Source organism: Onychostruthus taczanowskii, unplaced genomic scaffold (genome assembly GCF_017590055.1).
Source record: "Onychostruthus taczanowskii isolate IOZ18803 unplaced genomic scaffold, ASM1759005v1 scaffold30, whole genome shotgun sequence".
NCBI lineage: Eukaryota > Metazoa > Chordata > Aves > Passeriformes > Passeridae > Onychostruthus > Onychostruthus taczanowskii.
In genome coordinates this window covers 5,043,096-5,069,906 of record NW_024500350.1, presented here as the reverse complement: position 1 = coordinate 5,069,906, position 26,811 = coordinate 5,043,096, and the positions used below count along the sequence as shown (strand labels likewise).

Here is a 26,811-nt window from a genome sequence, read left to right as displayed (position 1 = left end):
CACACTGCCCAAAGCAGCCTGAGGTCCAGGCTGCAGAGCCCAGCTGGCACAACCTGCATTTCAGGATCTGAATCCTAAGATGGAAAAAGCTTTCCAGTGTCTGCCATTCCACAGTCACTACTTGGCCAAGCAATCCAACTCCTGCCTCGTCCCACAGTAGCTGGAACATCCATCCTCTGCAGTCCCAGAGAAACAGGATTTAAACTGACACTTATTTAAACTTCACTCCATATAAGCCAAATACTCTGTAAAATTTCTGAAAAATGGACTATTGCATGTAAAAACTATGCAAATCTTAGTTCTGTAACTGACAACACAAGCGATGTTTCATTTGCACTTCTAAAAATTACAGTTCTGCACAGTAAAGCACAACTTAAACCCATCTCAGGTAATCAAGTCCTACCCAAGAAATGAGAATGGAAGTTATTATAATCTGGCTAAATCCCTGGAAATTTATGGAGATACCTTAAATAGAACTCTAACAATCTGGCAAAGAAGAACACATCCAAACTAAGCCATGCAGAAGAGAGTTTACAGAGGTGCTGCTTGGGGTGTCTGCACATGGAGTGGCTGGACACCCATCATGGCAGACTGGTATTACTGAACTTCATGTACAAAAGCTGATTTCAAATAAAACATTTAATGAAAAACAATGGTTCATTTAAACAGCTGAACTTGTTTTGGGGTTGTTTCTTTTTTTGGGGGGGGTTTCTTTTGTTTTTACATCTACTGTACCGTTCAAATTCTTTTTGACCAGCTTACATGGCATCTTCAAAGGTACAAATAGAAAAGGCATCTTTATAAATAGAAAACAAGGGGATTTTTTCAGCTTTTATTATAAATTGACATGACATACAAAGTTTACTGAACAGAAGTAATTTCATTACTATTTTTGGGGGGATCACCAACTTTTTGTGCAAACAATGCTAGCCTTCTTTTAAGCATTAAGAGCATAACTGCTTAAGAAATGACATAAGCAATAATTCTAGAACTACATCTCCCCTAAAATAATCTATTTTTTTACATATGTGCACAGCTTTAGCAAATTAAAGCCAGAGAGAAATGCATGATGTACTATCCAGAGGCATAATTAGAGTTTGCTAAAACTCAAGAGAGCTGGCAATTCAAGGAGTTTGTAATGAAAAGCTGCAGTTTCCCTCTTTCCTATTTTGTACACAAAATCAGTGACTAAGAACTTAATACTGGATGACAAATCACATCCACACCATTAGTTAAATAGTCTCACAGTTAAACACATCTTAAGGACCATCAAAATCAGTATTTACATTTTATAAATTTCTGAAGACACCATTAGAAAGCTTATATACCCCTTCAACAAATAGGGAACTGCATCTCATGGTGATGGAATGAAATAAAAAACAAAAAATACCTGTATTTACAGCAGCATTGTTCCTTTATAAATAAAGAATATGAAAAATGAAATAGTTTAAGGATAATAAAAAATTGAGGTGATGTCACTCAACCACAGTGCTTGCTGGAATAAAACCCTTCGGTGCTGATACTGTACCAGTAGTGAAACCACTTTCCATTGGAAAAAATCTGTAAACGTATGCATAAAATGTGTTAACAGCAGTGCAAAACTGCTCAAATATAGTTTAGTCAGCATCTTAGTATCTGTATTGAATACAATACATCACAGAATACTTACATAAGAAGTGCAACACATTTTCTGGTCCAATTTTACAGTGCATTTTTCCCTCAAGAGTGGCATCTCGAAAGCCAAAGCTAAACCAGGCCTGGCCTTGCAGTCTGTGCTGAGGCGGGAAGTTGGCGACGCGGCGCCCGCAGACGGACACGAGGCTCCGGCCTGAGCACGGCACCCCAGGGTGGGCGGCCCCGGGCACGAGGGGCTGCACCCAAACCCTCTCTGTAGCTGTGTAAATGTGTAAGAAAAATATAAAGGAGCTAAATGTTCAAGTTTAAAATGGTACACTGGGCGATCAATACATCAGAATTATCCACAAAACCCAAACTGCTGGTTAAACCTCAAAAAGCCAAGGTGGTACTTCACTGTGTCTGGAACGTGAAAAGTCAAGATCTTTCCAAACAGGCACAAGACAAAGGAAGTGCTAAGTTCGCCAACTTTGATAATTTTTAGTGTAAAAAAAATTGATTTGTAATTTATGATCAATTGATAAATGATTTCAAATACAAGGATCAAGGTTAAACTGTAAATAGTCAGACATTATTTTCACAAAAAGCTAACTGGAGGATTTCTAAATAAGAAAAGCAGAAACTGTATCCCAATCCCCTTTCCCTAATGTTTCACAACTTCATGGCAGGAAAAACAGCCAGATACAGATGCAAAAATCTTAATATAAAAAACGGTTTTACATATACTTAAATTATGTAAATTCCAGAAAGTTCTTAAGACACTAATTACTAAAATTACAAAAAGATTTTTATATTGCTCTTCATGCTCAAACTCTTAGAATATTGTCATTACATCACCAAAACCAATATACATGTAGTACTTGCATAAGTAACTGAATAAAAACCCTGTTTAAACAATATCCTTGTTGAAATCATTTATTTCCATCCAGCAGTGCCTGTTTGGAATTTCTGTATTTCTGTGTGTAATTCTTTATAGAGCTCATGCACCCTAGAATGTCACTTCAATGCTTGTCCGTTGAATGACAACTGACTTTTGACTTCAGAGCTTCTGCTTCTTGCTCTGTTTCGTGACACCTGAGATGCTTTCCACTTCTGAAATCCTCTCTCTCATGGTATTTTCACTGTATCCATTTGCTGTCCCACTTTGTTCCTCGGAAGATTCCTCGTCCGTCGGGGACGCCGATTCTCCTTTCTCCAACTTCTGCTGCATCTCTCGGAGCCTGGCCACAGCTTTGTCTATGGACATGATGCTGATGAGGTTAAAGTCATGCATGCTGACCAGGTGGAGCATAAAGTTTCGACACAAGTTCTTCTTAATGATTTTTTGTCCATAATTTTCAACAAACAGCATACAGGCATGATTCATTTGATTGTCAGCAATAAACCTGTCAAATAAGAAAGCCATCATTATGCAAGCAGAGCACTTTCAAAAACAAAAAGATATTCTACAACATGATTTATCAAAGTAACTGCAGAGAGCAGCTATTACACAGTCCAGTATTTTTTCTTTTCAAAGCCCAAACACTACTAGGAACAACTTCTTTGAAAGCTTAAACTGTCAAAAGCTTATTACAAATTATCCTTTAATGACTCTTTCCTCAACAACTGAGCCAACTGAATTTTAAGTATTTAGTGAATTACAATGCAAAATGATCAACCAAATCTATACTATAATTTATTTGTATCAAAACTAAGCACAGTTACATACCCGTGCTTCATAACATGAAGATTCCATAATTTCATCACTTCCTTCTCTCCTTCGTTAACATCAGAAAATTCTTCAATTTGCTGGAGATTGGGAGGAAGAACAGGAAAAGAAACAAACACAGCCATCAGAACTGCGTATCTGCTGCCAAGCAGTGAGAGCATACCCAAAATTCAACTTACACTCAAAAATATATAGAGAAAATTCAGGCTCAGCAGTCAAGTAAGTTAAAAAAATGTCATTTGATGTAGACTTTTGATGATAAATAATATTCTTATTACATACAGCCCAAGCTGTGCTCCTGATTCCAGCATCTCCTCTTTGAAGGAGAAAATCAGCCACAAACAACAAAAACTTGTTCGAACACAGGGGGACTGAACTAACTCTGCAAACTGAACGCATACATGAAGAAACAAACTTTGATTCCAGGAATTTCCATCAACAGTAGTTCAGCAAAAATCTCTGCTCCCAAAATGCAGGATTTTCACAACGTATGCCCAACTGTTTCCTAAAACAACTGCAGATCATCTTTTGAAAAGCACAATCCGCTTAAAATACCTTTGTACAAATGGAATACTTACAGTAATGGTTTTCTCCCGAAGCCATTCCGGGTCCTTCTCATCCTCACTGTCCACCTCCATCTCCTGGGGGCGGAGGGGCAGGCAGGTGTCGCTGTGGAAGTAGAGGCGGTTGTGGCCGCTGCTGTACGTCCGCTGCTGCTCCACCTCTCCGTCCTCCGACTCCAGGAACTCGGACATGCTCGCTTTCGTGCGCTTTGGCCTGCCAAAGGAGAAGTCACTGCTGTCACCAGCACATCACACGTGCAAGTACTGACAACTGCCACTGACTTCTACCAATTATTTTAAGCTCTACCTTGCAAAAATGTTGGGAGGGGGGAAATCTCCAACAATGAAACAATCCCCATTAAAAGCCCAAGAGCTCCTGATCTAACCCTCCAATTTCACCTTCTGGGGAAGTTTTAGGGTACGGCAGTTAAAGAGAGCTACATTGTTATGAATAGATATCTCAACTGGAAAGATACAGAAAAATCATGGGTGATATTATCCTCCTTCAGTTACATTTTATTTAGTCATAATAGTGACATTTAGCACTGTGTATTTGCACCTGCACATTCACAAATCCCCAGGTATCACAAATCTGGTTTATAGGCCAAACATTTTTTTACAGGAAGAGCTGGCCATTGGAATGGGCTGCCCAGAGAAGTGGTGGAGTCACCAGCCCTGGAAGTGTTTAAAAAAGACTGGATGTGGCACACAGTGCTACGGATTAGTTGCTGAGGTGGTGAGGTCATAGGCTGGACTTGATCTCCAAGGTCTTTTCCAGCCTAGCTGATTCTGTGAGCAGCTCCTACCTGCACACCAGGATGTGTGTGATTGGAGTTCTTTTGACGGGCCCGTTGCGGCTGAAGGCGAAGCCGGGCTGGCGATGGATGTCCTGGGGGTTCCCTGCGTACGAGCCATCGTAGCACTCATTGATGGACACGTCTATCCGAGCACCTTTGGGATGATACTGCAGCACAGTTGCAAATACTCAGCAAACAGTAATGACAATACATCAAGAGGTTTAAACAAGTAACCTTTAAATTCTGAATACCTTAAATATCACCTCTCAATAACCTGATACAGCTGTAAGTTTCCTTTCACAACACCCAAATAATTTTTAACCTCTAGAAGCAAATTACACTCAAGTTTCCTTGCTCTGTACTATTTTACTGTTTAGTATAAAACCACTCAAAACTAATTATAAAATTAATCCAGGTATCAACAAAAGATTGCTAGCAAGAACATTTCTGAATTTCCTAGAGCTTCAAGAGACTTGCAACCAAATACAATTATATTGCTTTCTTCATCAAAGAACACAGTGATGCAAAAACAGTAGCTACATTTAGAATTCAGCCTCCAGTGGTCAACATTATTTAACATATATATATTTCAAATAAAAAAAGAAAGAAAATCAAACCCACAATATTTCCCCTCCCTGCAAGACACAGAAAGCAGTTTCTAACCTGTAGATACAGCTCTACAACTTACTAAGCTGGAAACAGAATCCCTGCATGTGTAGTATCTGTGACAGACTGTACTAAGTTTCATAGTGCTGAACTACAAAATGGTTACTTACAACATAATTAAAGATGAATCTGCTGTGGCAGAGTTTAAGATGTTTGAGTAAACTATAGAGTTTCCGGCAGTTCAGTGTGCACCAGGGGCAGTGCAAGTCATCGCGGGCCTCGGTCTGCTGCCTCGTGTTGTTGTTGTAAAGGAACTGGTGCAAACAAAGGAACAGGCAGAGCAGAATTAGCACCAAATGAGTTTCATTCATTAACTTCCAACCCCCAAAACCAAGCTGGACATGGTTACAGGAGAACTCCACAGCAGTAGTTAGATCTTGGGAACACTGTATGAGTTCAGTGTTCTGAAACACTGGTATTTCAAGAATTTTTTTTTCCCATTGGAGACCCACCTGTCCCCCTCCAGAAGTCTAACAAGGAATGTCCTTTGTCTTTCAGAACATCAGATGTGCCCCCAAGATTAGTTTTCTAGAATACTTGTGTAAAGAGGAATCTGTGGAAAGGCTTTCAGTCTGTGAATCAGATTCTTTAAGGCAACCACGAAAAGGGAAAATGGAAATTTCCACCCAGCTCCCAAGCAAACAATTTAATTCTACACAGTATTTAGATTCTAGTTTTTCCCTTTAATGATTATTTCCAATACCTGGTAAAATATTCGCAACTTCTGTCGAGGTTCATTTAAAACATCTCTCTCTTTTCTTGTTTGAAGGTCTGTAGGCAAAGATTCTTTCACAGCTGAAAAAAACCACACGCAGACACGTGTTTCTTTGGTGCACAGGAACAGACAAATATTGTTTCTTACCCAACTATGGAAGTTCTGAGAAGTCCTGAGAAGGGCACTGCTGCTGAAGGAAACAGGCTACTTGAATGTCCTTTGACATAAGCAGCTCCTACCAGCAACAAGGAAGTCTGGATGCTCAGCTTCCTTCACAAATCTACAGACAAACCCACTTCTAACACAAGATTATCTCCTGTTGAAGACTCATTCAGAGAACTTAAAAATGGTCAGATAAAAAGCAACATTTTTCTTACTGAATTTCAGCAGAGAATTCTTTTTGTATAGCTAAAAGCCGGGAAATAAAAACCACTCCTGCTTTCAGACTGCTGCATTCAAACACATCACTTAAATTCGATTTCAGAAGTTCCACAAGTCTCTTAAAAGGAGCAGAAATGTAAATAAACACACAAAACCTTTAACTGAAACTTTAACCCTTGAACACTGTTTGTATGTGTAATGGCACTGCTTCGTTGCTTCTGAGTCTCCTGCACACACTTTCATCTAAAACAGTATTTGATTTCATACAGGTAATGAGAAACCACACATAACCAAAGAGCTTTATAAATCTGCCCTCAAGAGAAACCAAGTAATGACCCTTGCTTCTGGATGGTGATAAAGATGGGAAAACAAGGCTCAGCTCTACTGACCTAGCTTTTAGAAGATGCACTTATTTTGTATTTAATATTTTGGAGAAGAAAGGAAATTTTATTTTCAGTTTGTATGAAAAAGAGAGGAAGCCTGACACTTTAGCCTGCACCACATCAGAGAAATCCCAATTCCATGGCTCAGTTACTTTCAGAACTTTGTAATTACAGCAAAGTTTAAGCTGCCATATTTAGAAAGTCTTTGATGTCTTTATTTCACTGGTCTGCCTTGGGAAATATGCCAAAGTAATATGACAACACCAAATTTATGTCCCATTGGGAAAGATGTACTGGATCTTTATCAGAATCTCTGACAGAAGTTTTGTACAGTTTGCACTCTCATTGTATTCAGACACTGCAAACAGCACAACCATAACAAATACCCTACAATGCTGCACATTACAATATATTTGTAATATTTGTCTAAGAGTTGGCTGTACTATTTGGGAAGGTTGCTCTGGCTGTAACTTTATCAATTTATTAGAACATGTAGCTTTTCTGATGGAAATAAAAATGGGTTCCTGGTTACACTGGCAATGCAGTCTGGCCATGTTCCTACTGCCTCTACATTTGTTACACTGAACTACCACACTGCAGTTAGTCAACTCAACTCTCATTTCTTTTGCAAGTCTGAGCATAAAACCTGCCTAACAAATTACAACACAGGTCAGAAACTCTAAAATACAAGGAAGCCTGGTACAAGGAAGTAAAGAGAAATCAGGACAATTTCTGCAGCAAAAGTTCAGGCACCTCCCAGGTTCTGCTGGAATTACTTCATATTTGTGTGCACTGTCAGCCATTCATCCTAATGGAAGAAACCCAAGTGTCTGCAATCCCCAGCTCAGGTAAAATACTCAATTCAGGGAACAGGTATCAGTCTTATTTAAATATTCTTGTACTCTTTCCAAAGAGAAAGCCTGTAAGGTTGGCTAAGGATGTGAGGGGTCATTCTAGACATTGGCTTCTTCACAGGTAGGGTGAAATTCTTCTTGCTCTCACTTTTTTATCACACTAAAGCCCTAAACACAGCACAAAGAATCACCACTCTTAGTCTCACAGTTAAGTTTCTCAACATTTACTGTAACACAACTGCGTAAAAAACCATGTTTGGAAAAGCAGTGCTTTACTCATAATAGTAATTTCCTTGCTGTCACTACTCCATCTCCAAAACATCACCAAACTCAGACTGAAATGCCATTTTGGACAAGTTCTCCAAAGCACTATCAACTCTTCACTAGCAGTGCCTCACTGCACACCCCAGAGACTAAGCCTGGGGACAGAACCACTGCACTCCAAATAATCACTTCTGCAACAGGGACCTAGAAGATTCCTTACTCTCACAATCCCAATCTAGCTACAAGCTTGGAAATGCTGATTACTCTGAAGTGAACTGGGTGCCAATCCAGATCTAGGTGTGTTCATAAGTGTTGAAACAACAGGTGCAGCCTGTTGTTCTCTGTACAGCTTCAGTTTTCCAGATGTCCTTGAGCTTTACTTGCCAACACAAGGTTCTAATACAAAGTCACAAACAAATGGGAGTGAGACAAAATAAAATGGCAGCTAGGCCAATTTTCCTTCTAGTTTCTATACTGAGCATGAAGCCACACATGGAATATCCCTCTGGCCAGTCTGGGTCAGCTGTTCCAGCTGTGTTTCCTCCCAGCCCCTTGTGTCATCTGGCCTCTTTGATGAGGGGGTGGCGTGAGAAGCTGCTAAGTCCTTGACTTAGTCTAAACACTGCTTAGCAACAACTAAAGCATCAGTGTTATCAACATTGTTCTCATCCTAAATCCAAAACACAGCACTAAAGCAGCCACTGAGAAGAAAATTAACTCTATTCCACCTGAAAGTAGGGCACCTATAAATCCAGAAACTTACAGAACACTAATTGGAGTGAGCAGGGCAGACCAGACAATCTCAGAAATGCTACTGATGTATTTTCCCCAATGTATTTCACAGCAGGATTTATGAAAGTTATATATAAATACTTCATAATTGTCCTGATGTATAGCTTTTAACCTTAAAAAATGACAAAATATGGGATACAACAAAGCCCACCCAGTTTTGCTTTTTCCTGCTGAGAATAACCTGAAGCAGTTGCACCAGTGAGCCCTAAGCACACAATGGTTAAGCAGATGATTGTTCAGCAGCAAATCAAAGTTTGCTTACCTATAGTCTGAGTAGGTTTAACAGAATTGGGCTTGTTTTCTTGAGGGAGGCTTTCAGAATTTCGTGTTGCAAGAGGCTTAGCTATAGGAGCTGTAGACTTATCATTTGTGTCTCCTGTCCAACGAAGAGTAAACTGAAGTGTAGGTCCCTGAGAAAATGTTTCAAATGGAGGCAACCTCTGGAGAGGGGGGGAAGTAAAAAAAACCCAGCAGAATAAGTGTCTTCTTAAAAACAATAATGAGAAAACATTCACAGAACGTAAACTGATGTTAATTTATTTTAATGCAGGTAGAGGCTGATCAGGATAGCTGAGCTTATAACTGTGTTTCTGCTATATAATTTGGATTGTCTCTGCTTTTTTCATAATTATATGATCATTCTGAGACAAATACTTTGCAACCATCTGGAACCTTCATGTTCTTCTCTCCAATCACTTACAACTCATACTCTCCCAGGACATGTGAGCATGACTGTGTAAGCACATACAATCACTGCATCACTGAGTGTTGATTCACCTCAGTCAATAACTTCTCTCTGCTCAACCCTTCCTCCTACACTGATAACACCCTTGTCTTTTCATCACTACACTTTATCAGCATTCTCTTAAGCTATGTGCATAAGATCACACCTGTCTGGGTTCCTCTCTCTTCTCCTTAAATGTTCTGCAGTTTGCTCCTTTTTGACGTGTCCAACTTGTTAGAATAGCATTTAAACTGCCTGACTTTCTAGGTCAATAATTCAGAAGTCACTGAAAAGAGAAAGCTGCCATACCTACAGTAGTTGACATCTGTATTAATGATTCAGTGTAGCCAAAGCTTTCTAAATTAAGAGCTAAATCAAAATGTATGAACACACATTCCCAAAGAGAATTATTTCCTGGTTTCTTGGCCACTAAAACAATCCATACCTTCCCATCCAGAATCGTTTCCCATGTTGCTCTTTTCTTGCTAATGGGACACTCTTCCATTTCCTGCATGGCCACTTCATATTCCCCATCCAGAAGTTGCAAGCGTCTGTCAAGACAAAACACATATTATGTGTAAAAAAGCTCTTTCATTGTTTGTCTATTAAAATGCACTATTTCACAGTAATTAAAGTTCCATGAACCTAAAGACATATTTCCAGGCAAATTTATTTGACTAGGTCTAAATCTTAGGCAAACATCATCCATAACAAAGAAAGATGTTAAAGGCTTAACAAAAATATATACATTTTTATGCATGATTTGGTTCTGCTGCAAGTCATCTCATTTATACAACAGCATGCCTGAGAATGTCCTTGTTTATCATCATCACAAAGTCATCTAATGGTTCCTATGTTGCTTAGCATATTGAAGTTATCCAGTGGAATTAAGTAATAGAAAAGAACAAAATCCTGTCAAGACTTCTAAGAAGATACAGATTAGAAAATGACATTTCTCCAAAACTCTTCTCAAATTATACGTCTAAAACTCTATTTAGATAAACAACCATTTTGTCAGAATTAACTGGAGCTGGTTTAAGCAGCTTTTTCTTCAAGCTCCATTTTTACTGATGAAGAAATCATGTAAATACCTACCTCTACCTGGGACCTGCATTTCCCACGGAAAGAACTCTTATTTTCATGTACTCTATTTTGGCTGTTGGTACTATGGTCCTTTGCAGCACAAACAACCAAGATGTCCACCCAGGAAATGGTCTAGTCCTTATCTTTCTAGCTGGATCTAGAGTGCTCTAAGCTATTAACAAGTGAGTTCACCATACTCCACCTTCTTTGAAAAACATTAAGTAGTATCATGACAATAAATAATTAAACTACATGACAGAGTAGGCCTGTTATAATTTTAACTACTTGTTTGATTGTCCTGTAGTAATGGAGAACTTCTGTAGCTGTCAGCAGAATGAGACCTGTGACTACACCAGCATCACTCTGGGCATGGGAAAAATTATGGCACTCAGAGTGTAAGCAGTAAGGACATTTCAGAGACCTTTTCTCTGTTTCACTTTTTAATTATGTCGTCACTGAGCTTTAACAGAACCAGAGAAATTACATCTGTCAAAAACAAGGAACAGGAAGAATGGACTGGCAAGGAAAAAACAAACAGATGCAAACTACCAGGACAATATTCAAGGTCACAGATAGGAATTATTTACAGTAGTCACTGAATAGGTCTCAGTATAAAATGTGTTATGAAACCTGTAGGTTTTTTTAAAAAAAACATAACAAGCCTAGGTTCTTATTGTAAAAAAACACCTAAAATACAGCCAAAGACAACCTACACTGTAACAAAGAACACATTAAGCTTATTATCAAATGTCTAATATTATGATGATTAAAAATTAACAGAATGATTAATAGAAGCTGTATTTGTTTTTACAATATTACCTGTTTTTATCAAATACAGTCATTTGTGCTACAAATGTCTTTTCCCCATCTTCACGATTTGAAGAGTTTCTTTTTCTTCTAGCTGGAAGCTCCTCATTGACATCTGCAAGTAAGAAACATCATATTCAATCATTACATAAGAAAGATCCAACAGTCTCTATGCACTCACAAACACAAATGGCTATTGATTGTGTCAGATGTGCCATACAATAGAGAAGGACAATGCAATAAAAGAGCACTTAGCTTAACAGTAATCATATTTTAGGTGTGTTCTCGTGTATTTATAATTTCATTGTATTATTCTGTCAGCATAAAGAATTTGGGATTTGATCTTCCTCCTCTTGTGGCTATAAAATAGTGAGAAATAAAGTTTTTCATTCTACATGTACTCTCCAAGCTGCAATATTTGTGTTTTAACACTTCTCAACACGATTAATCACTTTTAAGAATTTATTATTGAGGTATTTTTCCATTGGCTTGTAATTTAGTTTTGCTGAGAAACACTGACAGCACCCCAGTGAGTCAGTAGTGCCCAGTGTTGGTGGAGGAATAGTGACAGTCTCAGTGACCACAGGGCTCTCTTGCACTGTTCATCCTCTAGCAGTGTTGCCTCACACCTTCAGCATCACGTCAGTAACAAGGGGTGTTAAATTTACACAAAACCAGAAGCACAGTTTCTAGCTAGCAGCTGAATTTCAGCCCCACCTCAGAAGAAACTGCAAACAAAGAAAAGCTCAATCACTCAGTTATTGCTGGCCCTTGTCACGGTGTGACCCACACTGCTCATCCAGACAGCTCCACACGTGCCCACAAGATAAACCTTGCAAAGCAGATTTCAGGGCTGAAGTTACCAATGTTTTCGTTCGTTTCGCCGTTGATCAGTCCATTAAATTCTCTCCTTCCTGGGCGAGTGACTCTGAATAACAATGAGTAAGACTTCACCATATGGCTGTTGCTTGGTTCAAACTCATTACTGGAAACTGCAAGTGATGGGAAGTTGCCTGGTTTTATTTGGCTGAGGTCTGGGTTTAAAGGCACCTGCTTTTTACCTGTAGGAACCTGTCTTATTGGACAACTGACATCCTGCAGCAAAACAAGAAAGATAAGGTTCAGGTTTTTAGACTTCAAAGTAAAGACATTAAGTATTTAAATTGATGCCATTTCTAAACTGCATTTGCTCTGCCAACTTTTGAAAATAAGCCTTATAATAAGCCTTGTAACAGATATAAATAAAAAAATCTGGAACAATCCCAGATTTTAAATGCAAACCCAGATATTTTTAAGTGTAAATAAAACTGGCATTCTATAACCCCTGCTGGCAGCTGCCATCTTTCTCTATGTGAATAAAGTAACATTAACATGAGGCAATTAAAAAGACTGTAGAACAGTCATTAATACTAATTTAATTCTGTTTACCTGAAGAAATTAAATGTTTTGGTTATATATATTTTTTTCCAAGTGCTTTCTATCTTCTTGCAATATTTCAAAGTGCATTTTGTACTATCTGTGAGATAAAGAACCACTTACCTAGGATTTATTATATTCAATTACCTCTCAAAGAGATCATTGAGCATTGTGTAGAATTGGGAAAACAAGACAAGATGGCCTAAATATGAAACTTGCAGCAAAACATTTGGAATAACCATTAGCACCTCCTGATCTCACTACATTTATCCATACTACAGTAATTAACAAAATTGGCTAGAAACAGTATTAATTCTTAAAAACCTGTCAAATCAGCCTAGCAATAGGGAAGAACACACAGCTCTGACTGCAAATCTTTCTCTTTCTAGTAAAAACCTAAAGCATTACTGAGCCTCCCATATTCTTGTACCTGGGGAAATAATTTGCCAAGTGATGCAAAATAAGTACAGCTAAAACTGCAAGCAAATTCAAAGATGCTTTAAAAATAAATATAAAATTGTTTATGATCCATGGTAGCTAAAATCTGCAATAATTGAAATAACCAAAGTAAAAACCACAGATACAGAAAAAGCAAGGAAAAAGAGGAGTTGGCAGGTGACTGAGGAATTCAAAACAATTACAATTTGTTCCTTTTTACTCCTAAACTCTGAAAGGCACAGGCTACTTTATGATTTTGTGATTGCCTGGTTTCCTTAAGCCTCTGGCCATACAACAGAATGACTACTTTAATGATGTGACACACAAAAACTGAGGTAAAAGCAGAAGTGGCTGAAATACATGAGTGGATGTGATTTACAAGCTGAATTCATTCAACAGAGCTGGATGGTTTTTAAAACTCATTTCTTGTAAAGCAATGCAAAAGCCAACAGAAAACAACTGGAATACATTAGTTTTTAAATTTAAAGGCTAATTTCAACAGAAGCATCACTCTAAGGTACTTACAGTGTTACTTAGATATTCTAGAAGCAGCTAATCATTGTGCTTTAATGTACATTAATAATTTGTCATTTTTACCTTTCGTTTCTTGTGGCAAACTTTCACCAGCAGTACTTCCAGAGTTACAGAATTTTGTTCATTCTCTGAGTTTTGTGATGGCTTATCTAAACAGAAAAGTATTTAAAGTTCTGAAAAAGTGAAGATCTATTCAATGATATCAATCCATCTGTAATTACTTTTTAACCACAGGCACATCCCAGGTACAAAGATCTCTGAACCACATTCTTGGTTTCAACTCTCCCCAAACTCACTACAAATCCCCACTTGAGAATTATTCTAATTATTCTCATATTAGCTGATTTAAAGGCAGAGCTGATCTCCAAAGTATAAAAGAGCATGCTTGTTACCTTTTTATAAGAGAAAATGAAAATGAGAAAAATGTTATGGGTAGATTTAAGGACAGTTAGAATACACTAATTACAGATTAGTTGAATTATTTTTCCCAGTTTTTTTTTTTTTTTTACAGCTTGCAAACCTAAAATTTGGGCTTAAGATCTAGATGCTATCAGATAGGAAAACAAAACAAAATTACACCACCCCTCGTTAAATATTACATACAGCTAAATAAATGTACAAAGGACTCTCAAACTTCAAAAAAAGTCTTAGAAAGTAAGACTTTGTTTCAGAGACTGCACAATAAATTTCCTAGGGCCTGGAATCTTAAAGGCAGTTGCTGCCAGTGGTGTGATCAGCAATGGCAACCAAAAATCTAGAAATATAATTTTACTTTAATGGAAAAACAGCTTTTACTCCCAGAGGAACAGAACTCTTCATTATGATCAAGGAAATCCAATATTCTGACATTGAGAGGCAAATCCTTATGTGCTTGAAAGACACCATGGAATGATTTCAAGTCACTAAAATGTGATTTCCATGGCTTTTATAATCATTGACATGGCCTTTCCATCATTTCTAGACTCAGCTTGACAATTTTTTTTCTTACATTTTTATTTTAAAAGAGAAACCACTGAATCTTCCAACTATTTGAGGGCTGTGGGGTTCTTTAAAGCTACTTCAAACACCAAAGACACACCCCCAGAAAAATCACATTCTTCAGGAAAGAATCACTTTCTTCAAGGTCTATTTCCGTTTGAATGGGTGATGGCTTGAAGGATTTCTCAAAATCGCTGTTTTGACTAAAACCCTGAAGGCTTATCTTCTTAACATCACAATTACACTACAGCATTTCTAAAGCACTACTGAATTAGAACTAATGAGACAGGCTGAACAAGTAAATTAAAACCTGCATCCAAAGAGCAGAGAGTAAAAACATTCAAATATTCCCCTCACAGATCTCCACTAATTTCAAAGGTGTTATATAAATTAACAGTGGAATGAATGAATTGGCAAACATACCATTTTTATGGAAGAACCCAGTAAATGTAAGTTGCAAATGAGCAGACAAGCTAAACAGGAGGGGGAAAAAAAAAAAGGAAATGTTAGAACAAATAAGTATTTTCTTCCCACAGCAACCACTTCACTGATGTTCAGTACAGAACTCTAATGATTCAGTCCATCCTCTTAGCTTGGAAACTGCCTGGATACAGCAGTTGCAGTTGATGCAGAACTGAACACCAGTTTTCTCTTTACAGACTTATTCTGTGTACTCTATGACTTGATATGTTAAAAAAAAAAATAAACACTACAGAAGAACACTGCCTGAAGACAGAAGATCCTGCCTTCACAGGCAGGCAAACATCTGTTGGACAGCCATCAGCAACAGAATTCAGTTTCGGTGGAAATTTTCTAGAATTTCACCCTGAATCACAGGCTTTGTGTAAATTAAAAGAAAACCAAAGCAACAAGTATTTTAAGTACAGTAATGAGAATCTTTACAAGGGGGAACCTGCACCTTTAGAAATAAAGGCTATCAGTCCAATCAAGTCCAAATCACTCATAACATATGCAATTAAAATAATAACTGCATCTGTTTGGTTTCACAGCCTAGACTATTCTGCCTCCCATAGACCCATCTTATTTCAAATCACAGAATTCAGGGCATATTTCTGTTGAAAACAGGTATCCATAAATCTAGATTTAAAAGGGTCCCAAAACCACTTAGTATTTCTGAAGTACACAGTGAAAAAAATATAATCTGTCCCATTACCCCACCAGACAAAACTTAGTGCACCTTCACTTTTCAGGCAGACACAACCTGACACTCCACACTTATTTTTAAACACAAACATTCCCAAGAGCTCTGAGACGACCAACAGAAGTGCCCAACAGCTCAAGCATTCAAAGGACTCTATCTACACCACCTTGCATCATCCATCCATGTTATTTTTCCACACTAAAGAACATTTCTTACAGCTTTGGAAGCACAAAAAAACAACACACACAAATCAATATTCTATGCTGTTTCAACGAAGCAACTAAACACAATATATAGAGCAAAACATAATTAAGAAAAATTATATATAGTAAACCCATAAAACCTCTTAGAACACAAAATCTGTAAGTTTGTTTCAGACTACACTGTATATAGCACAGCAGCTGCCTCTGAAGTAGTCTAATGATTTGCAAACAGTGTGGGAAAAGAACAGGTTAAAAATAGCAAGTATACAACAACATAAACTACAAGTAATAAAACTTCATATTTTCCCAAATCCACCTCTTTTTAACTTTTAATTCCAACATACACAGATTACTTACTGACACAACTGACACTCTTCAAAACAAAGTTAAGGCCAATACCTGTTTGAGGTTTCTAGACACATTTTAAGAGATGCCACAACAAATACTGAAAGTTTATCCCAATACTGCTTTTCTCCAAGTTAAGTGACCAGCATACATACACACATTTTAAGATTCTGGAAGCAACATTTCCAACAGCAACTACCTTGCTTTGAGTAATGACTCTTTATCACTTGCACTTTATCAGTCAAAAGGACTTCTGATTCACAGCCCATGCATGTACTCATTTGTACCCACACACATACATATCAGCAGGACAGTACCTGTGAGATTCTTGTTCTCCCTTCATTTTCTCTACTTTTGATAACATGTCATCTACTTTGAATGTTTTCCTGTGAGGAAAAAGCAAAAAGAACAGTTTTACACAGCCACTGTACCCACAACTTACAGCAAGAAAACGTACTCAGCCTGAGCTTTCACTTCATTTTCCATGTAAAACTGTCCATATATACCATTTTAGCCTTCTCTTCAAAAAAACACTCTTTAGACACATGTATACTTTTTTAGACCCTAGTATCATGCCTGTGTTAAGGGACACAACTGCTTTTCAAGCAGTATCAAAAATAATATAGTGAATTAAACCCAGACCTTGCAACAGTAATCCTACTGCTCATAAGAAGTTTCATTTAACAGCAACATATTGAAACCCTTGCAATGAACATGTTTAACCACATGTCAGCTTTGTCGAAGACAATCTTCCTGTTTTACTGACACTTATGCATACCAGGGACTGACATGTCAGCCCTCAGTCATTACTATTTTAATCTTGATCATAATAATGAAAATCACTTAAAACCTTATAGGACAAAAGAGTTAAAAGCCTGATTAAAACCCCAAACCCTTATTTCTCCACACATTTCTATTAAATGGACACCATGCAAAGAGCAATGAATTTGGAAGCAACCTTTGGAAGCCACTCACAGGAAACAGGGGACAATGACAACCAATAACAACGATGTCATAGAGAATAATCACTTCAAATCTTTCCTCTCTGTAATTCTGACATCAGTCTGCTCACGCTCATATGTTCAGCCTGTTCTACCATATACACAATTTCATGTTCATTGCTAAATAAAGCTCACTCATGAGCAGAAGTTATTCAACATGTTACAGAACAGTCTCTCCATTTTTCATTAAAAGCAAGTTAACGTTTGGATCTAGATGCCCACAAAATTGCACTTGACTACAGTGACAATGCAAGAGTGCAAGGGCACCTTTCCTTTACACTTATACTTTAGAAAAATGGAGTAAGAAGAACATAAACTATTGCCAAACACTGGATTTCTGGCAGAGGGAACAACACCGTGCTCTGGGGAAGTGGGAAGCATTTGTCTACAGAAATACCCTGACTGAAGAAACACTGATGTCACTCTGACTGCAGTCAGCATGTCATGCTCGTGAATGATTGAGTTACACATCACATGGGGACTGAACAGCAACACTGGGCAACAAAAACTACAGGGCTGCACTCAGATAACAAGGAGGAAAACAATTATGATTTGTGTAGTAAACAATCACTGAGTCAAAGCTCTGCTCAGCCCAAGAGTCACACATATGAGACTGAAGAACTGACTCACCTACACTAGAACGTGGGATTGTTAAAATGAACATTGCAGTGCTCAACATTAAAGCAAGAGATGTTAAGAACAGAGCAATTTATTAGAAGTTTCAGATTATAAGGTAAAAATGTCTCTGGGTGCACTTTGCTCCAGCTCATAAAATCAGCCACTGTTCTGCAGAACAGCAAGTTTAGAGGGCTTTCTCCAGATTGAGGAATTGCTTAAAACAGATTTAGACCAAAGTTATGTCATGAGCAGAATACAAGCCAAAAACCAGCTAAGAGACAAACATGATCCCAGAATGGGGGAAAGTTAACAATCTTTCAAAAAACATACTAACATCTGACCCAACTTGTATTTAGTATGTGACCATTATTGATCCAAAAAGAACAGTGGCACAGCCTTTGCTAAATCCAGACTAAGGTTAGTCAAGAGAGCCCTCCTAAAAAAAAGATATCTTTCCAAGCAACTAAAAATAGCAACTAATAAAAAAATTTTGCCTTTGAAGTTCACTTGCAAAAGCAGAAATTCCTTTAAAATGAATTCCTATTTATGTTACCATGCTCCCATGCAAAACAGACAAAATCAAGTTTTTATAATAACCATGCCTCACACTCAGGATTTTCAAGACAGCATTCACTTGTGTAACAAGTATGTGCATCTTGTGCATTCCTTTCCCCACCCACTCTTATTCCAGACAAGAAAAGTAGTAATTAGCAAAGCATTAAAAGTCACATCATAGCATGCCATTATTTTGCCAATAAATAATATAATTATTACTTTATCCAAATACTGTATATGAAGCCATTTTATTAACAGTTAGTAACTTCTTTCCAACACCATCATTTGGTCTAGTAATATCCTAACACCTGAAGACAGACCCAGAGACACAAAGTCCAATTCAGATCTCCCTCAAGTATGAGCTGAGCAAAGCTCTTCACCTCTCCAATAAGCAGCAGCTTCAATACCTTTTTAGCCCAGGTTGACACATACCCATTAACTATTCCCTATGACCATTTTCCTATGCTCTAAGCATTCCAGGTTTTCTAAACACTTTCTCAGTATCAAACATGTGGAGCAGTATCAACAGATAATTTCCTGGTAAAAATGCAGTTTTATTTCCCTACCTCCAAGTGATAAATTTGTCTGGCATTTTTCTCAGACTATCATAGAGCTGGAGGTAAAAGATGTGGAGTCATAGTTACTATTCTTTAAGTAAGGTCTATCAAGTTCAGAGATTAGTTCTTTTTATTTTACCTGTGATACTGTTTACTGAAATAGCAATCAAAATTATCAGCAATTTAACAATGGCAACATTTAGGAGTTCTAGGGGAATAATTTAATGTACATGTATAGTTCAGATAAGCAGGCTAACAGTGATGCAGTTCCAGAAAAGACTTCTTTGCAAAGAGAACTCTACTAACACTTTCACTGTACTGAAACCAAAACACAGATTTTTCTTAATATAAACCTCAGGATGATCTTCTCTAGTTCAGATATTTTCTCTCTTTAAAGTCCCTTTTTCACCAAAATGAGATCATAGACCTTAACTATTTGTGCTGAATGAAGAACAGTGATTCAGGTCTTGTCTGAGCATAGCTTTAAGTATTTACCAGCACAGATCAGCAAACAAGGATCCTGCTAATCCCCTCAGGAAGTCCAGCTAAGACTCTTTTGCCAATCTCTACGTCAAAACTACCTTTAAATTACAACTTCTGTGGTTTTCAGTAGGCTGAAAGAGAAGGGCCACAGTACTGCCTGAGCATGGAAAGGGCAGTGGGAACCCAGGGGGAACACACTTCACAATTACTTTCTGTCTTTTTCACTTTCAACTATGCTTGCTCACTTCTGTTGCATTATTGTGTTTTTACAAAGAAAACATACTGACATGTTTTAACCTAATTACAGGCATGATTTCAATTAGCCAGCACTGACAGAACTATTGAAAGAAACACCTATAATCTGTCTGTTATTAGAACACCTCCCTCCCAACTAAACTCACAGTTCTAAAACAAAGCATTGAGGGAACTGATAAAAATGAGTATGTTTCAAACAGAAATCAAGCATTACCTGTGCAGCTGAATCAACTGGAATTTGGAACAGTGGATAACAATGCACAGGCAAAGAATTGTCTCTTGCTTCCAGCAAGTACAGCAGATACCCAACAGAACATTTTCAGGTAACATACACATTTCAATCAATAATGAATTAATCTAAGGTATAAGCAAGAACTTCCTGTAGTACAATTCTAGTTAGAAAAACCAATCAAAACTAAACTACAAAAAACAAAACAGCCTGAAAATAATTTCTTAACATTTTGTTCTGACTCACTTTAAAATATGCAAAAAATTCATTTTGATAGCTTTTTAAAGAAAAAGTAAGCTGCAACTTCAAGTCTAAAAAAAAAAGAAAAAATTTGATCATTACCTGTCCTAAGTACCTGAAGTTGTATGTTATGGATTCAGTTTTAAGAAAAAGTTATATTGTGGCATTAAAACTCATAGCATGAACATTAAACAATATCCAAGAGATCCAACAATGCCACAAACAGTTCCTTCAATTAAAAATATGCAAATTCTATTGATCAATAGATCATGCAAATATTACCTCCCTTAGATATAAATATGAAGTCTAAAGTAGAATTGGCTGCATAATCACATTTTGTTGCATCTTTGTTGTACTTCAGACCCACAGCAACTGTTTCTAAGCGATAAGAACTTTGGTGCTAAAATATTTTAGACTAAATGTTCAGGTTACAAAAGAATTGTAAACTTTAACAAAGGATTTTCAGAGAAGGGGAAGCAACTGGAAGGGCCTTGTGATTCTGCTAATAAATAATGTACACTGCACTTGTTCCTCTGCAGTGTTTCTGTGTTTTCAGGTCCACTGACAGGCAGCTGCAGCACCTCCCATGACAGGAATGACTATTCTGCAGTATCAGAACTGAACCCATCTCTCTGGCACATCCAGTTCCAAGCAACCTTTTTAAAGCATTTGCTGGAGTTCTTCTGAAATACTATAAACACCTGCTTTATTTTCCAGCTTTTAAAATAACTACAGAAAAAATTACTGGATTCTTTCAAGACTAATTAACAAAGCCAATAGTTTTGTATTTGGGTTTTCATTTTTTCAAAAACAACTGGTTAGCTTACAGTGTAAAATACAATGTTTCATATGATTATGATTAAGCACAATTGATTACATGAGGTGGGATGTAATACAGTTTTGTTTGGGTTTTTTTTAATAAGTTTTCCTCCAAAATAGAAAACAAACACAGGAGAATTAGTTAGGATTCTGCAGGCAGTTCTCCACATTTGAATACTCCCAGTATCCACAGAAGTCACATGGACAAAGCTACACATACATTTAACATTGCAAAAAACCTCTTAGGTCTCAGAAATCAACTGTACACAGAAGTATGCATTTTAAAGTTCTTCAAAAAGAAAACAGGAGGTTACCCTCCACTGCTTTTTGGACTTCTGCTACTTGGTGAACATTTTAGGATTACTTTACAAAAACAATTTTACCTTTTGATATTTGTTCGGGAGTTTCTGTGGGACATGTAAGTGAGAGTTCTGTGCAAAAATATTGGCTGCAGGGGGGAAAAAATAGAAAATGGTTATGCTTTAATTAAAGTTTTCTACAAGTGCAAAGTAAAGGAGAGATAAAACCAATTACTCACTGCTATTAGATTCCGGGTACGTAGAAATCTGTATATCTGTGTTGGTTCTAAGAAAAAGGAACACATGTTACCCAGTGCAACTTATACCTCCAGAAAGACAGTTTTATAATGACAAAATGTGTCTAACTTAGCGTGGCAATTACTTTGAAACAATTATCACAAAAGCCATTAAGTGAAGCATCCCAATGTCCAAGGAACTCCAAGTTACCACATTCAAGGTTACTTCACCAACTCCACAACAAAGCAACTTATTGTTAAAGGTGCCACAAATCAGGGGTCACAACTCAACTCTGACTCCCCTGCTTTCCACAAAATACAGACTTTGTATCATCAAGGGGCAGAAAAAACACCTCAATGTATCACAACCTATGGTCTTATAGGTAAGTTTTCTTCATGAAGTTAATGAACACATCTGCTATGATACCAAAAGAGCACAATAAATTTACACAGCCAGATAATTTGGATTCTGATTGCTTTACACTTCTGGCAAGTACCAAGGTCACTTGCAGCAGGTACTGAAACAAGAACAGGGACTGTCAGTTGACTATGATCCATTATGGATCACTCTAAGGTGGGAAATTAATGTTGTTTTTGGTAGAGCAACTACTGTTTTCAAGTGCAAAAGGAGAGAAGATAATTCAGCTGTTCACAAAATGGACACTAAAGCACAGCATCATCTCAAACAGGTCTGAGAACCAATGTTCAAAGGATCAAGACTTAACTACAGACAAGAGAAGGATCTTCAGTTTAGTTTTAACCAATTAAATCAGGACACAAAGGGTTTTGTCTGCATCAGGTTATTTCTAACAAGAATTCCAAACTAAACTGAAGTACTTCCTATTTGAACTGAAATAAAGGCCAACTTCACAAAGCAACACGAGCAAAAAACTTGTAAATTACTTAATACACATCAAGTGGAGAGAAAAAAGAGAACAGATGATGTGTTGATGGCCATGCTAAGGCTGGTAACACTGACTCCATCTCCCACCTAAAGAAAACAAAGTTTATTTTTAAAGAAGGATAAAATTTTCTTTTCATACGACTGCAAAACAATTATTTCAAATAGCTGGAAACCTTATTGTGTGGAATTCTGTAATTAGAAGTAGAAAAGGACAGCTTTTTATATCATTTACCCCTTTTTAAAGATATGATTCAGCCTTATTTCTACAGTTACGAATGTAAGACCCCCTAGAACACATAATTAAAGAGCTGTATTACTGTTAGAGAAGGAAATCTTAAAATGATCACAGTGTTTCCTTTTAGAAGCCTGAAGAAAGCCAGTGAAAATCTGCTTAATGAATTTATCACAATAAAATCTGTATCTTTCAAATCGAGATAAAAGAAAGAAATTAAGGTACGTGCACTTTACCACAAAGTGAAAACACAGAGTATTCACAACTTTGAAAAAGACATTCCATGTTTTTCAGTCTCAAAAACTCCATGACATAATTATAATTTCTTAATGTATGAAAACATTAAGTCACATTCACAAGGATGCAATTTAATTTAAAGGCAACACATTGCTGCTTCAACATTAGTTTTCCCAAGTGGAAAAATCCTGAAACCTGCAAAGAGACATATGTCTCACAAGTCTGTATTACTCAGCAAAAGCTTAAAATAAATATTTTATCTTTTCCTAGCATATGACCTTGAGAAGGGACAAAACAAGTCAGGAAGAATGCAATTCAGTACTACATGTGTTAGGATTTTTTAAATCCAGTATTTACTTACTGCAGTTTTCCCATGATATTTGCACACAGGGTTAACACATTATGTATATATGTGTGTGTATCTACACTGTAGCTTCCTCCTGACCCCCACCTGCTCAGCTCTGTGCTTCCCTTGTCTCACACACTGAGGCACGAGCAAAAGAATTTTTTCCACCTCAGGCACTGTGAAAAAGCTCTTAAAACTCAAGTCTGTGACTTGACCCATTTGCAGCACAGTATTTACTGAATACAGAGCGTGTTAAAAGGACTGAGACTCAAACGGCCATGCTTTATTCCAGACTACACCAAAAACTCCAACACTGTCACCGTCCAGAGCAAGCGGGAGCACTGACAGCAACAATCCCAAAACAGGATCATGTCTCCAAGTAGGGCATTAAAAATTCCCTTCAAATCCTGGCAGCTGCACAGAAACCCTTTAGCACAATTTAAGTCCACTGTGCTTTTTAAACCAGATTTCCACAAACAACTATCTAGTGATTTCAGGGGGGATTCTCCCAACATGTGGAGCTGCCACAGGAGCGATGCCTGGGTCGCAAAGGTCGATCTCCAACACGAAATCTCGACTAAGTGAAAATTATTGCCAAACAAAGAAAAACCAAGTACAGTGAACTCTTAATCGCGTCCTGCCCCTGAAAGGGGCTCGAACGGCAGAGGCCGAAGAGGAAAGGGCCCCCTCGCCCCTCACTGCCCAGAGCCTCCAGAGGCTGCGGGAAGAGGGACGGGAGCCAGCCGCCCCGAAAGCCTGATGGGAAGTGTTACTGAGAACCAAGTTCATCGCTGGGCGCGGGCACACACACACACACCCACCCTGCCCTCCGCCCGCGGGCCCCGGGCGCCTCTCGCCGCCCTCCCGCACACCGGCCCCGCTCCCCGCGCTTCCGCCGGCCCCCGCCTCCCCCGGCCCCGCTCCCTCCCTCCATCCCCCGACCGTGTTTACCCCCGGAAGCCCCTGCTCCCCACAGCCCTCCCCTCCTCCTCCCGCCCTTTCCGCGGCGGCTCGGGCCGGTCCCGCCGGCTCGGCCCCCACTTCTTCCGGCGACCCGGTGCTCACTCTCAAAGGCCTGAAGAAAGAGGTCGTGGTCGGCCTGGATCTGCTCCATCTTCGGCTTCTTCACGGGGGGCAGCGCCGCTGCCGCCGCCGCCGCTGCCGAGGAGGCCGAGGAGCCGCCCGAGTACCCACTGCCTCCTCCGCCGCCGCCGCCGCCCGCGGCACCGCCGGATTTGCCACCGGGAGCCGCCGCCGCGGCGGAGCCCCCGAACCCGCCGCCTCCTCCGCCGCCGCCTCCTCCTCCGGCGGCGCCGCCAGCGGAGCCCGAGCTGGGCCCCGCTCCTCCACCGTGCTTCTGAGGAGCCATAGGGGTGGCCCCGGGAAGGCCCCGGCGGGACGGAGACCGAGCGGGGCGGGCAGGGCCGGCCGGGGCGGGTGCGTGAGGCGGGGGGGGGACGCGCCGCGCTCCAACTCCGCCAAGTCTCCTCCGCCCCGCTCCCCTCAGCGCCGCGGCCGCCGAGCCCGACCGCCGCCGCGCGCCCGCCCCCTTCGCACGCCCATTGGCTGCGGGGATGGCGCCGCGCCGCCCCATTGGCCGGAGCCGGCCCCGCCCCCGCGTGACGCGCGGATGGTTCTGGAAGCGTTTGGTTGGTCCGCGCGCTCGGCGCGCGCCCCCCCCACCCCCCGCCTTTGAACTGAATTCGCGGGAAAGCGCCGCTCGCGCTCCGGCGCGGGGCATGATGGGTACGGAGGGGCCCCCGCCGGCCTGAGGGGCCGCTCGCCGGACCCGCCCCCGCGCCGCGCCGGCAGCGCTCCGCCCGAGCCCCGGCTGCCTCTGGCCCCCGGCTGCCTCTGGCCCCCGGCTCTCCGTGCCCCGGCTGCCCCTGGCCCCCGGCTGTCTCGGCCCCCGGCTCTCCGTGCCCCTCGGCTCTGCGTGTACCCCCGGCCTCTCCATGCCACCTCCCGCTGCCCCCGCGGCCGCACAGGTGGCTGATGCCTCTCTTGCCTGAGGAATCGCTCCGCTGTCCGCAGAGCTCAGGAGCTAAATTTGTCAGAATAGAAGCTCAGGTAAAAATCGGTATCGGCTTTGTGGTGGAAGTGGTTATACTGGCTCCTGCTGCTAGCCCGTGGCTTTAACCCTAGCTAACCGTGAGGTTTCAACAGGCAGGCACAAGAAGTTGCCCATGGGTGCAGGGAGAATTGAGTTCTGAGGTGAAGTGTCTCCGGGTTCGTCAGATCCTCCTCTGTCCCGGGAAGTGCCGCGGTGGCGGGGCCGGGCTGGGGCCGGGGCCGCTGTCCGGGCACGGCTCCGTGTGGGAAACGCCGAGTCCGCCCCGGCCGGGGCAAATTCAGCAGCGGCCCCATTTCATCGCCTCCTTATCAGCGGCGCGGCAGCTCTTACACAGAAGGCATCGGCAGCCCTTCCGTTCTGTTTGCTTTCCTTTGCAAAACTTCTCCGGGGTAATTGTACAGGGTCGGGTAAGAATGGTCTGTGGCTGAAATACAGCCTTGAATTGATACCAGATCCAGCTGAGGTGCTGGCACCCAACCATCTCCGTTTATCTTCCAATTTCTAGCACTAAGAAAAATGAACTTAGAGATATTAAGAGGAAAACCATATATCAAAGTCAGTCATGCGGTAAATGTGCCTTATATTATCAATAAATGGAGATTCTAAAGTGATGTCTCATCTGTCCCTTATTAACCTGATCATGTTTAAAGAAAATATATGTATATACACCCAAAACATTCAAATAAACAAGTCTTTGTTGATTACTATCCCCTTCTTTTTGCTTTTTCTGCTCTACCATTTATCTTTCATCTTTGCTCTGGAAAGATCTTTTCTTCCCTTGCCTTTTTTTCCCTCCTCCTTCCCTCATCAGGGAACGCTTGACGCTGACGTTTTACTTGCAAGCTTTTCAGTATTTTGCTTCAGCTTTAATTTTCTTACATTTTTATAAATTCATTGTTGTCCTCACTTTATCTACATTGTGTTTTCTTCCTCTAAACAATACTGTTAAATATTTTTTCCTGCTTACAATTGTCTCTGCATAGTATTCCAGCTTCTTTATCTTATATTTCCTACTCAGTTTCTCTGCAGCCACTTGTAACTGAGTATTTCATTTCAAGCCAGTCTCTCTCTCCTGGCAGCAGCAGTGTTTGATGCACTGCACATTTTTGAGGACTTTATGTGTAATTTCTCTGCTCATAATACCTGGGACTTCCTGGTGATGCTTCTGATGTTTGGTGTTTGGGAGGCTGGACTCAGAGGCTAGAGACCAGCAGTATCCCAAATTATGGGTATCTTTAGGTGATCAGAGGTTGAGCTTGAGGCCAGTGACACTCTGTT

At 39.9% G+C, this 26,811-nt stretch overlaps 1 protein-coding gene across 1 annotated transcript; it reads right to left on the bottom strand.

The window, feature by feature from the left end:
* Positions 1 to 624: 624 nt before the first annotated feature.
* On the bottom strand, positions 625 to 25,100 carry SUZ12 (SUZ12 polycomb repressive complex 2 subunit). The gene is made up of 16 exons (XM_041409322.1): positions 24,525 to 25,100; positions 21,744 to 21,790; positions 21,589 to 21,653; positions 16,766 to 16,834; positions 15,162 to 15,211; positions 13,824 to 13,909; positions 12,236 to 12,467; positions 11,385 to 11,487; positions 9,928 to 10,033; positions 9,021 to 9,198; positions 6,073 to 6,164; positions 5,480 to 5,623; positions 4,713 to 4,870; positions 3,922 to 4,120; positions 3,344 to 3,423; positions 625 to 3,020 (listed from the first exon to the last, which is right to left on the bottom strand). The coding sequence occupies exons 1-16, from the start codon at positions 25,051 to 25,053 to the stop codon at positions 2,675 to 2,677; spliced, it is 2,484 nt and encodes an 827-aa protein (XP_041265256.1). The 5' UTR covers positions 25,054 to 25,100; the 3' UTR covers positions 625 to 2,674.
* Positions 25,101 to 26,811: the final 1,711 nt, after the last annotated feature.